Source organism: Haematobia irritans, chromosome 2, assembly GCF_050003625.1.
Source record: "Haematobia irritans isolate KBUSLIRL chromosome 2, ASM5000362v1, whole genome shotgun sequence".
In the NCBI taxonomy this organism is placed as follows: domain Eukaryota; kingdom Metazoa; phylum Arthropoda; class Insecta; order Diptera; family Muscidae; genus Haematobia; species Haematobia irritans.
The window spans coordinates 92,073,001-92,086,459 of NC_134398.1; the positions used below are offsets into that span (position 1 = coordinate 92,073,001).

At 35.4% G+C, this 13,459-nt stretch overlaps 1 protein-coding gene across 3 annotated transcripts in view; it reads left to right on the forward strand.

Annotated features, from left to right (window-relative positions):
• Positions 1–13,459, forward strand: part of Hasp (Hig-anchoring scaffold protein) — a 563,757-nt gene that overhangs the window by 112,229 nt on the left and 438,069 nt on the right. For 2 of the 3 annotated variants that reach the window (XM_075295587.1, XM_075295586.1), the window contains exons 7-9: positions 10,276–10,458; positions 10,511–11,241; positions 11,318–11,600. In XM_075295587.1, coding sequence (XP_075151702.1) covers positions 10,276–10,458; positions 10,511–11,241; positions 11,318–11,600 — 1,197 coding nt within the window. Of the gene's footprint in view, positions 1–10,092; positions 10,195–10,275; positions 10,459–10,510; positions 11,242–11,317; positions 11,601–13,459 lie in introns of those variants that run through there. The other variant, XM_075295588.1, reaches the window with a different exon arrangement.

The window sequence follows — 13,459 nt, forward strand, 5'->3', positions numbered from 1 at the left end:
ACTTCAACAGGCGTGTTTTTCGAGAGGGTGGAGCGCAGCAATATAGAAATTCATGGCGTGCTGTGCAAAGCGGATCATTAAATTCCATTGCTACGATAGAAAGAAATAACATATGAGTAAAGGCTTGGATCAAAAGCAAATTTAACAAGAGACAAAACTGGGATGCCCGGAATAATCATAAAGAACGAGGCAAAAGTACGAGCTTTTGGATTGAACGTGCTATTGTATCAAACTGCGTTTTTAGACCAACTACTCAGCATAACCGTCACAACCTGCAGTATGTCAAGAATGACTTTTCACATCTTAAATAAATTAGTATTTTTTACTTCGTAGCCAATAAAACAAATTTGTATACAATTATTTTTCGAGCTTTATGGACAGATATAGATTAAGGAACATGGTTAATAGAGCCATTGAAAAGAAAACGCCAGATACAAATCTATACACGCCTGGACTGTACATGTTTCGGTTCGGGCGAATGAACCTTTCCACAGCCTTTAGTATAGATCTGGCTGGGAGAGATAACTCAATTTTGGGTCCTTATGCTAACTCCTTATGGAGAAAACATTTGGGAAATTTCCTCTTACAAATTTAATCATCTTTTCTCCCACTGTACATCATCATATAACTTACAAGTCCCTTAATCTTATTTTTATTTCGTTTTGTTACATAGATATAATGCATTTGGACGTCAATTGCCTGTTTCGGTATCAGGCTAACATGAAATAAAACAAATTTTTATTTTTTACAGTTATTTTTTTTGTATTCTATTATATTTACATGTACACGGACGGAAAAGACTGTTTTTCATATGTTTGGGTAAACATTATATGTTTGAACCTCAAATTGTTTAACACAATATTTTTAAGTGTTATATGTTAGAACATATTATGTTTGTAAATATAATAAGCATATATGTGTTTAGTAACAGATACCTAGAGAGTATGCTGCAAGTAAAATAATGGAAGTAACCAATAGGCGCCTTAAAAATATATACACACAAAGAAAATTTGATTAAAAATTTTTACTACACCCATAGAAAAATTATTACCATACGGGCTCAAATCGATACCGTACGTTATTGATAGTTAGCCAACCCCGTATGGTACAATATCAAGCATGAAAGTACCATTCGGTATTATGAAAGTACAAATATGGTATTGAAAATAATACCTAAGCGGTACTATTATTTATAGCATAAAAGTATTGATGTATAAACAGTGCGGTATTACCAAATAATACCTAAATGGTATTGGTGTAATAATATTTAGTTTAATAAAACACACTTAAAATGCCTTTGTTACGTACTTCATTTAATACATAACATACATACAAAAACATAATCATTTCTCCATGCAAAGTTTTTTTTCCCCAATTCAGCTCCCTGTCGCAATTCAGGCACGGCATCCCTCAAGTTATTTCTCCGTGCAAAGTTTTTCTCCCAATTCAGTTCCATGTCGCAATTCAGGCACTGCATCCCTCAAGTCGTCTGTTGTTGTATTTTGAACGTTTTTGTGTGTCAGTTGCGCATCTAATTAAAGGATGATCGAATTAGAAAACATAAATAATGCTAAAAAATATTATACTTACCTATTTCGCTATATTCACTGAATTCCTTTAATTTTCGTCATCTTATCCCAAACTATTGTTATTTATAAGCCGCATGAAAAAAAAAACTAAACTACCAAGGCGACTAATTACAATTTGTCGCAACGTCTACATATCATGTGTTACGGCGTTGTGATAGTTAATACCACAATAATACCGGATGTAAATGATTTGATACAAATTAAATGGTAACGTGAATCAATTTATTAATACCAAACGGCAATGGCCACATACCGCCTTTTTTCTACCAGTGTATGCCTTAAGGTGAAACATAATATGTTTGAACAATACAAACAATATTTTGTTTGGACCAATCCTGCAAATATATGTGCTTGAAGCAAAATGTGTTTGGGGTATATGTTACAGAAGCGATTTTTTGCGGGTGTAGCTACAGAAATAGTGGAAACAGCAGCTTTTTCGTAAAGTGCACCAATTCTTCATGTCACACTGACTAGGTATTTTATGACATTCCTCTAGAGTTGCTGTTCTAAAAGCTGCCATGTTTTTGGGTTGCCGTTTAGCCAAATATGTAAATTTATTCATACTAAATTCTTTACCATTATGATCCAACATTCTAAACATAAAAGTCACTCACTGGACAATCTCAAACTAGTAAATGTATCTATCCCCACTACCTGAATACACTATTAGAAAAATATGTTTCTCATATGTTACGATATAAACAAAATGGGTTTCGGGCACAATTTTTAAACACAATATATTTAAGTGAAAACATGTAATGTTCCTAAAGTAACACTAAATGTTTGGGACACATATGTTAATATGTTAGAAATTATTATGTTTGGGGCATATTAGGTTAGGTTAGGTGGCAGCCCGATGTATCAGGCTCACTTAGACTATTCAGTCCATTGTGGTACCACAGTGGCGAACTTCTCTCTTATCACTGAGTGCTGCCCGATTCCATGTTAAGGTCAATGACGAGGGACCTCCTTTTTATAGCCGAGTCCGAACGGCGTTCCACATTGCAGTGAAACCACTTAGAGAAGCTTTGAAACTCTCAGAAATGTCACCAGCATTACTGAGGTGGGACAATCCACCGTTGAAAAACTTTTTGTGTTCGGTCGAAGCAGGAATCGAACCCACGGCCTTGTGTATGCAAGGCGGGCATGCTAACCATTGCACCATGGTGGCTGAATGTTTCATAAAAATAATGTGTGAATGTAAACATATATAAATTTACAAATTTCGAGTAAGCATGCAAAAAAATAATTCTTTCCTCCCAAACGAAATTTTAGACAAACAAAGTTCGTTTCTCATTTGCTTTTCGCTGTAAGGAAGTGTATTTGGAAGAAAAGTATATACTTTTTGTGATAAACGTTTATTCTTTTCCAGGATGTAAAAACAATTTCATAAAGACAAACTAAAACAAAAAAAAACATTGCTTTCTTGACGAGGTTTTTAGTTCTTAACACCTTTTCCTGTAATACCAACAATCTAGAAGAAATTATACGATTTTATAAATTTTTAAAATTTTTTTACCTTTCGCCTGGACGGAGAATCGAACCGCGGACCATGCACTTTGTAAGCCAACACACTAACCACTGAGCTATGTACCTGTTATGGTCATCAACAGATAAATATCCATATAAGTTATATTTATATAGCATAGCTTGCGGCGCCCACGAACCGAATAAACAAAGTTTATTCAACAGAAACAAACATTTAGTTTGGCACCGTGGAGCAGTGGTTGCTACGTTCGACTTGCATGCCAAGGGTCGTGGGTTCGATCCCTGCTTCGACCAAAGTTTTTTTGTTTTTTTTTTACATATATTACAGATATGGTCGGAAGATTCCGAAAAAATGTTCAACATTGTAGTATATTAAATTTTGAACTGTAAAATGTATCTTATTAAAGACCTAAAGTCAGAAAAGAACAATGTTTGATATAAACGAAATGGACTGTGTTATTGTTTCAAAAATAACTTTTTTTATTGAAAAAATAAAAATTTTATAACAAACGAATTGTTTTAGTGATAAAAGTTTAAAATTTTCGAAGCAATTCAAAAAACTCTAACAAAAGAAAAACGTTTTTTTTCTTTGCGTGTATGTTGTGATATTTTATTCAGAGAGCGACAGAGAGGGAGAGAGAGCATAGAGAAAGAAATAGAGATGGAAACCGGGAGGGTTGACGAGAGATATCAACATAACACAGCGAGAGAATGAAAAGAGAGCAATTTCTGTGAAACCGCTTGTATATTGTTTCGGAAAACTGTTTTATGATAAGGCCAAAATTTTGATATGCTTAAGTCTAAATATTATTTAATTTGAATATTAGAATGTGTATTCGGAGTAAAGAGAATAGACATTCGGAACCAAGAGAATAGACATTTGAAAAAAACAGCATGTGTTTTCGCCTTGAGAGCAGCATTTTATGTATGTGTGGACATGCGTTTTGTTTATCATTTTGGCATTATGGGCACAATTTTTTCTTGGCTCGTTCAAAGAAATCGGAACGTACGAGGAGTAAGTCAAAATATTCAGACAAAGGAAATTAAAAAAAGGTGGAAATTATACAAAGGGATCTTCATAAAAATAACGAAAGGTCACTATACTTTTTTTAGAGTTGGGACAGTAAAATTAAAAAAGGAGGAAATAGTGAAAAATTAAACAGTAAAATGTATAAAAACAACGTTTAGTTCCTCTTTATTAATAAGTAGTCAAAGAGAAGTTGACGGACACCTTCAAATATAAAAGCGGGCATTAGGTTCGAGTTTTGCAGCTAAAACAATTGAAAAAGTTTATTTTCTTTAAAATGAATTATTAAAGAAAAGTGAAAGGCAAAACAGGGTTATTTTAGAGCGATAATGCCAACATAATATCGGCCTTAAAGGTAAAAATGAAATTAAGTACATAACACGATAAGTTTTAAATGCATTTAAAATGGTGTTAAGTGCTAGTAAAAAACTGTTCACTCCTAAATAAATTTATGTGTATATTATAAAATTATTTATGTATGTTTATACTCGACTCCACGTTCCTCTTTTGTTAGAGTTTTTGAATTCCTTCCAAAATTTCAAACTTTTATACCAAAAACAGTTTTTTGTTATTTTTGCAATAAAAAAATAATATTTTATCCAAAAGTTCAGTCCATTTCGTTTATGGGTGAATAATCTGAAATGGCTCCTTTTTTTGAGAAAAATGGGACAGTCTTCATAATCAAATAAAAGCAAAAAAACATATTGGGATTTATTATATTAATCACTTAGATGCTATTGGTGAATGTTCATTAAATTTTAGCTGTTTTTAATGGTGATTTCGATTGGTAAAAAATATGTTGCATATTTTACACCTTACCCCCATAAATCAAAAATTGTTGTTCGATTGGAAAATTAAGTGCAGCCTACCCAAAATGTCCACGTTCGATTGACGAGGTGTTACCCATCGCAAGAGCAAAAATGCAACCCATTTTACACCGTAGCTGGCCTACGGTGCAGATGATTACACTTTCAATCAGATGTTGAAGACACTTTTATTCTTCGACCTAAATAATAGCGTTGTTGCAAATACAAAAGAAAGTGCGTGACGCGTGTATTGTGGTTGCTATTCAATTTCCTCAACTCACCTGATTAATTTACCAAGAAGAAGCATATCAATTGTTTAGTGCCGCGACAACAAAATTCGATATTAAATATTTTCAATATAATAGCAAAATGCAAAAAGCAAATGCGTTTTTTTTGCCAACACCATTGTAGATGCGCTATTGGAGAGTACTTCTTCTGACGACCATGAAGAAGTTACAACATCATTGCTTGGACGAAATGACCAACGGCGAGTTAAAAACTTTGTTGGTGATGTAATTAACTTGTACTCTGAAGTAGAAGTAAGATCATTAAAAATATATATTGAATCAAAAGTTTTAACAATTTCCCTTAGTTCAAGAAAAATGTGCGTGTTAGTCGAGATTCCAATAATAGTTGTTAATAATAATCGAAATATTTCCGCCAAATTTCTTTTGTTTTGATTTTATATCAGTGTTGCACCTTTTATGTTCGATTTCACACATAAACGATGTTGTCATTGCAAGGGGTTTCGGCAACACGGTGGTAACACCATAAAATGTTGTACCATTTGTATGCAACACTTTTTTCCCCAAACGAAATCACCATAAGAGTTTTATTTTCCACGGGACTGATCGAATTAGCACGGGACATAGCCTTTCCTTCTCTGCCTTAACTTTTCGTTTTTCAGCTGCAGATTTTGTTGGAGCCATTTGAAAGCCTTAATTAAAGTTATCATTATAAAATAAATAAGTATAAAAATATGTTTAAATATACATATACATACTTTTTGTATGAAAATATCAGTCCCGTGGTACTCATTCAGTCCAGTGGCTAATAACTTAACCACGGGACTGATAAAAATTACGTATTTTTGGCTTAAAACTATCAAAAATACATATATAGTTGTAAATAAATAGCAAACCTAAATGTTGTAAGAAGTACGGTAGCTTACTTGTATGTTAATAAATTAATGTATTCAAAAGAAAAATAACACTTTCCACGGGACTTATAACTTTACGGAACAAGCACTGACTGCGACCACTCCGACGAAAATAATTCGCAAACTAAAATAGAAGTACAGTTTCTTCGAAAACCTTCAATGAGAACAAAACTTCAGCGCGAGAGAAACACTACAAATTGCACATAACGGTGGTTACCTTTTTTTAAAGCAGAAAACCACACCAGGCATTGGACTAAGAGAAATTGTTCCGGACAAAAGTCAATGATTTTTATAATTCCTTTAAATTAATTTAATTTAATCAAAAAAGAGTATATGTGATTTGAAGTGATAGTGCATAAATTCATTTTAATGAAAATAAAGATTTTTAATATTTACATACATACTAAGCATGTTTTCTTTTGCTATGCCTGCTTTGGGCACACCACAGGACTGAGATTATGTGTACTGTCTTCTTTTTTTCGATATTAACAAATTAAAATTTTTAAAAACTAATACGTGGGTTATTTTATTATTATTTTTTTAATAAGCTGCTTAGAATATATTTAGAAAAAAAAAAAAATAGTTAATAAAAACCAATTTTAAACAGCCGGACACAGAAAGGAGTCTTAAGATTATTCACCCTTAGGTTAGGTTAGGTTAAAGTGGCAGCCCGATTAAGATTCAGGCTCACTTAGACTATTCAGTCCATTGTGATACCACATTAACTAAAAGTACCTATTACATATGGGCACTTCTTGTTTTAACCGCTGAACCTTCTTGATTATTTTTCTTTGTTGAACCAACCAGATTGTTCCAAAAACATTAGCAGACTGCTTAAGTTAACGTTTTCCAGATCCGCCAGTAATCTGAAGCTATATGCTCCTAAAAGTTGCTTGCGCTTTACACAAAATGCAGGACCCTCACACAAGAGGTGTTTAATTGATTCTTTTTCCTCCGCATCATGACAGCTCATACAATAGTCATTATACTTCGCGCCAATAGTTTTTGCAAAATCGCCTATCAGGCAGCGACCCGTTATAGCAGATATCAGGAGTGATATCTGACGTCTCGAGAACATTAGCATATCTAGTGTGCGGTTTAAGTTGAAATGGGGCCATATTTGCTTGCTGTCGTTACAACCCTTGCCATTCTCCCATCGAACATTTGCCATCATAACAGTCTTCTCACGCAGCATGAGCTTGCAGGTAGCTAGGGGCATACCACCAAATTCTAGTTCCCCTGGAATATGTAAGGTAGTCCCTAGCCTTGCCAACTCATCCGCTTTGCAGTTCCCCGGTATGTTCCTATGGCCAGGCACCCATATTATGTGAATATTGTACTGCTCAGCCATCTCATTGAGAGATTTGCGGCAGTCGATGGCCGTTTTCGAGTTGAGGAACACAGAGTTCAAGGATTTTATTGCAGGTTGACTGTCTGCGTATATATTAATGCCCACATTTTTTGGAACAGTACTTCTCAGCCAATTCGCCACCTCTCTTATTGCTAATATTTCAGCCTGAAAAACACTACAGTGATTAGATAATCTTTTCGCTGTTCGAAGTTCCAGATCATTAGAATATACTCCGAACCCCACTTGTCCATCCAATTTGGAGCCATCAGTGTAGAAATCTATATATTCTTTATTCCCCGGGGTCTGTGTGCACCACGCCTCACTGTTGGGGATTAGAGTCTCAAACTTTTTGTCGAAAAGTGGACTCGCCAAAGTGTAATCCACTACGTTAGGCACATCTGGCATTATTTTGAGGACAGAACTGTGACCGTAACCTTTTTCCGACCACAGCGATAGTTCGCGCAACCGCACAGCCGTTGTGGCAGCTGACTGTTTGGCCAAAATGTCTAAAGGCAATATATGCAGCATGACATTAAGGGAATTTGTTCCTGTCTTGCTGAATGCGCCTGAAATACACAAACACGCCATACGCTGAACTTTATCTAAACAAGCCGGTTTCTGAAGTGCCGGCCACCAGACTGCAACACCATATAGCATTATAGGTCTAACCACTGCCGTGTATAGCCAATGCACAATTTTTGGTTTTAGTCCCCACTTTTTTCCTATTGCCTTTTTGCACGAGTACAAAGCTACAGTTGCCTTTCTCGCCCTTTTTCAATATTAAGCTTAAAGTTCAGCTTCCTGTCCAAAATAACGCCAAGGTATTTTGCACAATCACCAAAGGGAATTTCATTACCCCCTAAGGAAATAGGCCTAACCGTGGGAGTTTTGCGATCTTTGCAGTACATGACTAATTCTGTCTTTGCAGGATTTACCCCAAGACCATTGTCTTTCGCCCATTTCTCAGTCATCCGGAGGGCCCTCTGAATAATATCTCTGAACATTTCGCATGCCGAGGTTGGTTGAAATCGGTTCAAATTTAGATATAGTCCCCATATATATCTTACGTCCGATATGCACTTATATCGATCTAGAAGCCAGATTTTTTCTCTGATTTGCTTCAAATTTAGCACAAGAAGTACATATATTTGATAGTATCGTCAAGTGTGTCAAGATTGATTTAAATCGATTCAGATTTGGATATAACCCCCATATAAACGTACATTTGCAGAAATGCATTATTTTACCCGAGTTAGTGACGTTTAGTACAAGTTTTTGGTCGCATAGTCTGATGAGCCACCGTCTGATGAGCATCCTGCCATGTAATCAGTATGACTATACTCCCGTAGCGATGTTAAGCCGGAGCAGTTCCGGAAGTGCACCCATTCCAAACATCGGTTACACCTCACCGAAACCGAACGATGGTGAATTTGGTTTCGGCAAACTGCAAAGTACCACGGGGTTTTCCTCTATCCCGGCTCGGACCAAAAGCAAGCGGAGAAGGCTCCCCGGGAAGTACCTTCTCCAACACAAAAATACAGACGAACAACACGTACACTGGTGTGGCAGCCGCTGGCCGGTGAATAGTATCCATCGGGTCAATCCGGTACAAAGAACCCGCCGCCGTGGGATTGAGATTTCACTTAGTAATGCCGGTCATTTGTTCTCCCTTGTACTATTTTTAAAGTAGGTCGATGTCATTGGCGAAAGAGATAGGAGAGAACATGTACATGGTCCATTCACAATGGCTGAATATGAGCATAGATCAAGGAAGGTAAAGACATCTAAAGTGAATTCACAGCGCTGTAGTTTGTCTGTATATGGCTCTTTTTCGTCTACAAATGAGTGATTTTTTAATTTGGCTTTAATTTGTTTTCTTTCCTTTGTTCTCTTGATGAAACACAAAATATTGTAAACGCATATAAAATTCTATACACCCACACCTTTTTTGTAATGCAAATTGACTAATTTGATTGACGCCAATTCTCGTTTTCCAAAAGGAAATTGAGTCACTTGACTGCGCAATTGAGTGGAATGACAGTCGCTCAGCAAAATCATTGTAAATTATCAAAGGATGTCTTTATATTTTTTGGTCTATGATATTAGAGAAAGTGGTCTGTGAATGCAAGCGACCAATGGTTTACAAACTTCAATATTTGAAATAGCTCATTTCATTGTGTCCACGCAATTCATTTTCCCATAAAACAGTTTTCTTTTTTTACCATGCAATGCAAACAAAACATCATTAATTGAAATATACAGTCGAACACGGTATTTCTAAAAAAGTGTGTTAAAGAGACCACACATATTGTTCACTATAACCATAAATTCGTGTTCGGATTTCGGTGTCCGTAGTAAACATGTTTGGATGTACATGAAATCAATCAAATAAATGATACGAGGAAATATCTAATTTCCGGAAAATTGAACTAAATGATGCCAAGTTCGGGTAGCCCAAAGTTTTATTCTTTTTTGGTTTTCGTTGTATTTCAAACTACACTTTTTCAGTGTACAGCGAAAGGATGTTGGAGTTATGTATGGTGGCTATCTACGGTTAACCGCTTCACTCTCTACAAATGTCTAGAACTTTTTAATTGATATGATGAATTGTTTTCGAGATATTGTTTAACTTTCAACCATTGTGCATTGACATGTATTTCGGTGGACAGTGATCAATGGCAGTCGAATGCAGTTAAGAATTTTTGTTCATCTCTTAAATATATTAGGGTACAATATAATCAATTTTTTATGTAAAAACGTCGATTATTTTGTGGGTATGGTTGATTAGTAAAACACAACGATTGACCAAATCGTATGCATTCATTCCAAAATTTTTCTATACAATTTCATTCAAGTGGTTACATCGGTTGTTTGCCCAACTCCAGAAAATCCTAAAAATGGTAAAGCAACATTTACGACATTGGCGTATAATTCGGTTGTGAGTTACGAATGTCGATACGGATATACGTTGGTGGGTGAGAGTTCTAGTCGGTGCGGTGCAGATAGGAAATGGAGTGGCACGTTGCCCTTATGCAAGGGTAAGTAATATTTTCCATTATACGGATGCAAATCAATGACTTTGAATTACAGAAATAAATTGTGGCCATCCGGGCGTACTTTTTAATGGATGGATTGAGAATGCAGAAGCTGGCACTGGTTTGGGAGCGAGTATAATATTCCGCTGCCAGCCCGATATGCTTATGAAGGGGCATTCTTCAAGTGTATGTCAGATAGACGGACGTTGGAGAAATCCTTTACCAGAATGTTTGGCGCCATGCGTTGTTCCCGCTATATCACAAGGATTTGTTGTTCCAATTGAGATTATAACTGATGAAAATGGAACCACAATAACTGTACCTACAACTCAAACCACCCCATATCAGCAAACGGGCAATGTTGAGAAAGTAAAGCATGGAACAGCTCTTGACGTTAAATGTGAACTAAATTATGAATTCCCTGTATCGCTACTAAGTCCTCCTAAATGTCACAATGGCACATGGAGTATAATTCCTAGGTGTGTGCCTGCGAGATGTAAAAATATGCCAAAGCCTCCCAAACACGGAATGGTTTTGGCTCCTAAAACTGAGCATGGTATGAAGGCTAGATTCAAGTGTAAGGACGGGTTCAAATTGGTCACTCCGGAAGGTAAAGATATAACAGATAACAATGAATATGTTTTAACGTGTTCATTTGGAAATTGGACTGGAGAAGTGCCACACTGTCAAGAAGTATTTTGTTCCTTCCCTGGATATATACCGAATGGAAAAGTGTTACTCGTAGGCAATATGGGTCTCTACGATTACCGGCCCTACGTCAAAAAGGTACATATAAAAGATTCCATTTTAAGTAATTCTGTAATTCTAATATAGATATTATAAATTGCTGTACGACTTTCAGATTGTTAATAACAAACAAATCATGTACGACTGTGACAAAGGCTATGTTTTAGATGTAGGTCCACCAGGAGCCACTTGTGTGGGTGGCAAATGGCGTCCACTAGAATTACCGCAATGCTTGCTTGGGCAACACCCACGCCTACGATGGAATCGTCGGCGGCGGTCAATAAAGATGAGACATCTGCGTTCTTCATACTTATTAAAACACTCTCGTACTCTTGAGCGAAACCTTCGCAGTGCATTTGAAAACCAATGGATCGGATCAGAGAAGTCTACGGACCAAGGTAAGTCAGCTCTAGTCTCTCATTGCAGTCGATAAAATGTAATAATTATTTGTATGTCGCTGGTAAAAATATTCAAATATGTTAGGTCGGGTGTATAGTGACAGATTTGTATACCACGCTCACATATTCACAACTAAAAACAAGTAAGGAAAGTCTAAAGTCGTGCGGGCCGACTATATTATACCCTGCGCCACTTCGTAGATCTAAATTTTCGATACCATATCACATCCGTCAAATGTGTTGGGGGCTATATATAAAGGTTTGTCTCAAATACATACATTTAAATATCGCTCGATCTGGACAGAATTTGATAGACTTCTATAAAATCTATAGACTCAAAATTTAAGTCGGCTAATGCACTAGGGTGGAAAACAATGTTAGTAAAAAAATATGAGAAACATTTAAGTCTGAAGCAATTTTAAGAAAACTTCGCAAAAGTTTATTTATGATTTATCGCTCGATATATATGTATTACACGCAAAAAAATAATTCTTTCCTCCCAAACGAAATTTTAAACAAACAAAGTTCGTTTCTCATTTGCTTTTCGTTGAAAGGAAGTGTATTTGGAAGAAAAGTATATACTTTTTGTGATAAACGTTTATTCTTTTCCAGGATGTAAAAACAATTTCATAAAGACTAACTAACTAACTTTCTGGCTAATTGCATTTTCCCTCACATCTTTCTCACTTCCACGAAGTTTTGTAGTTCTTAGCACCTTTTTATGTAATACAAACAATGTAGAAGAAATTATACGATTTTAAAAATTTTTTAAATTTTTTTGTACCTTTCACCTGGACGGATAATCGAACCGCGGACCATGCAATTTGTAAGCCAACACACTATCCACTGAGCAATGTAGCCGTTATTGTCATCAATAGACAATTACCCATATAAGTTATATTTATATGGCATAGCTTGCAGCGCCCACGAGCCGATTAAACAAAGTTTATTTAACAGAAGAATACATTTAGTTGGGCACCGTAGAGCAGTGGTTGCTACGTCCGACTTGCATGCCAAGGGTCGTGGGTTCGATCCCTGCTTCAACAAAAGTTTTTTTTTTTACATATATTCCAGATATGATCGGCAGATTCCGAAAAAATGTTCAACATTACATTCTCCTATATTAAATTTTTACTACACCCTCAAAAAAAAAATCGCTTCTGTAACATATACTCCCAAACATATTTTGCTTCAAGCATATAAATTTTTGGGTATTGCCCAAACATTTATATGTTTGATTTCTTCCAATATATAATATGTTTGAAAGCATATTGGTCTAAACAATATAATATGTTTGGGTAGTCTAAGTTCCAAACATTTTGTATTTTTGCATCCAAATTCAATAATGTTGTCTTCCAAAAAACTATATGTTCTTATGTGAACATATAATATGTTTGGAAACATTTTGAACCCAAAAATATTATATGCTTAGAAGAATTTTCTCCCAAAGAAGATTGTGCTCAAATTTTTTTTTTCTGCCTAATTGTATATTCCCTCACATTTTTCTCACTTTTTCTGTAATACAAACATTTTAGAAGAAATTATAATATTTTATAATTTTTTTTTTTAATTTTACCTTTTGCCGGACGGGGATTCGAACAGCAGACCACACAGTTTGTAAGCCAGCACACTAACCACTGGCCTACGTACACACAAAAATTTTTTTTTATTTCAATCACGAAAATCGCGGATTCAATCATTTTTTTAATTGAAATGTCTTCAATCACGAAAATGATAGTATCAATCACCCATTTTGATTGAAAACCAACACGATTTTTAATTAAAAATTTAATTGACTTTTGTCACGGAATCAATTAATTGTGTGATTGAATCAATTAAAAACGTGATTGATTTTTAAC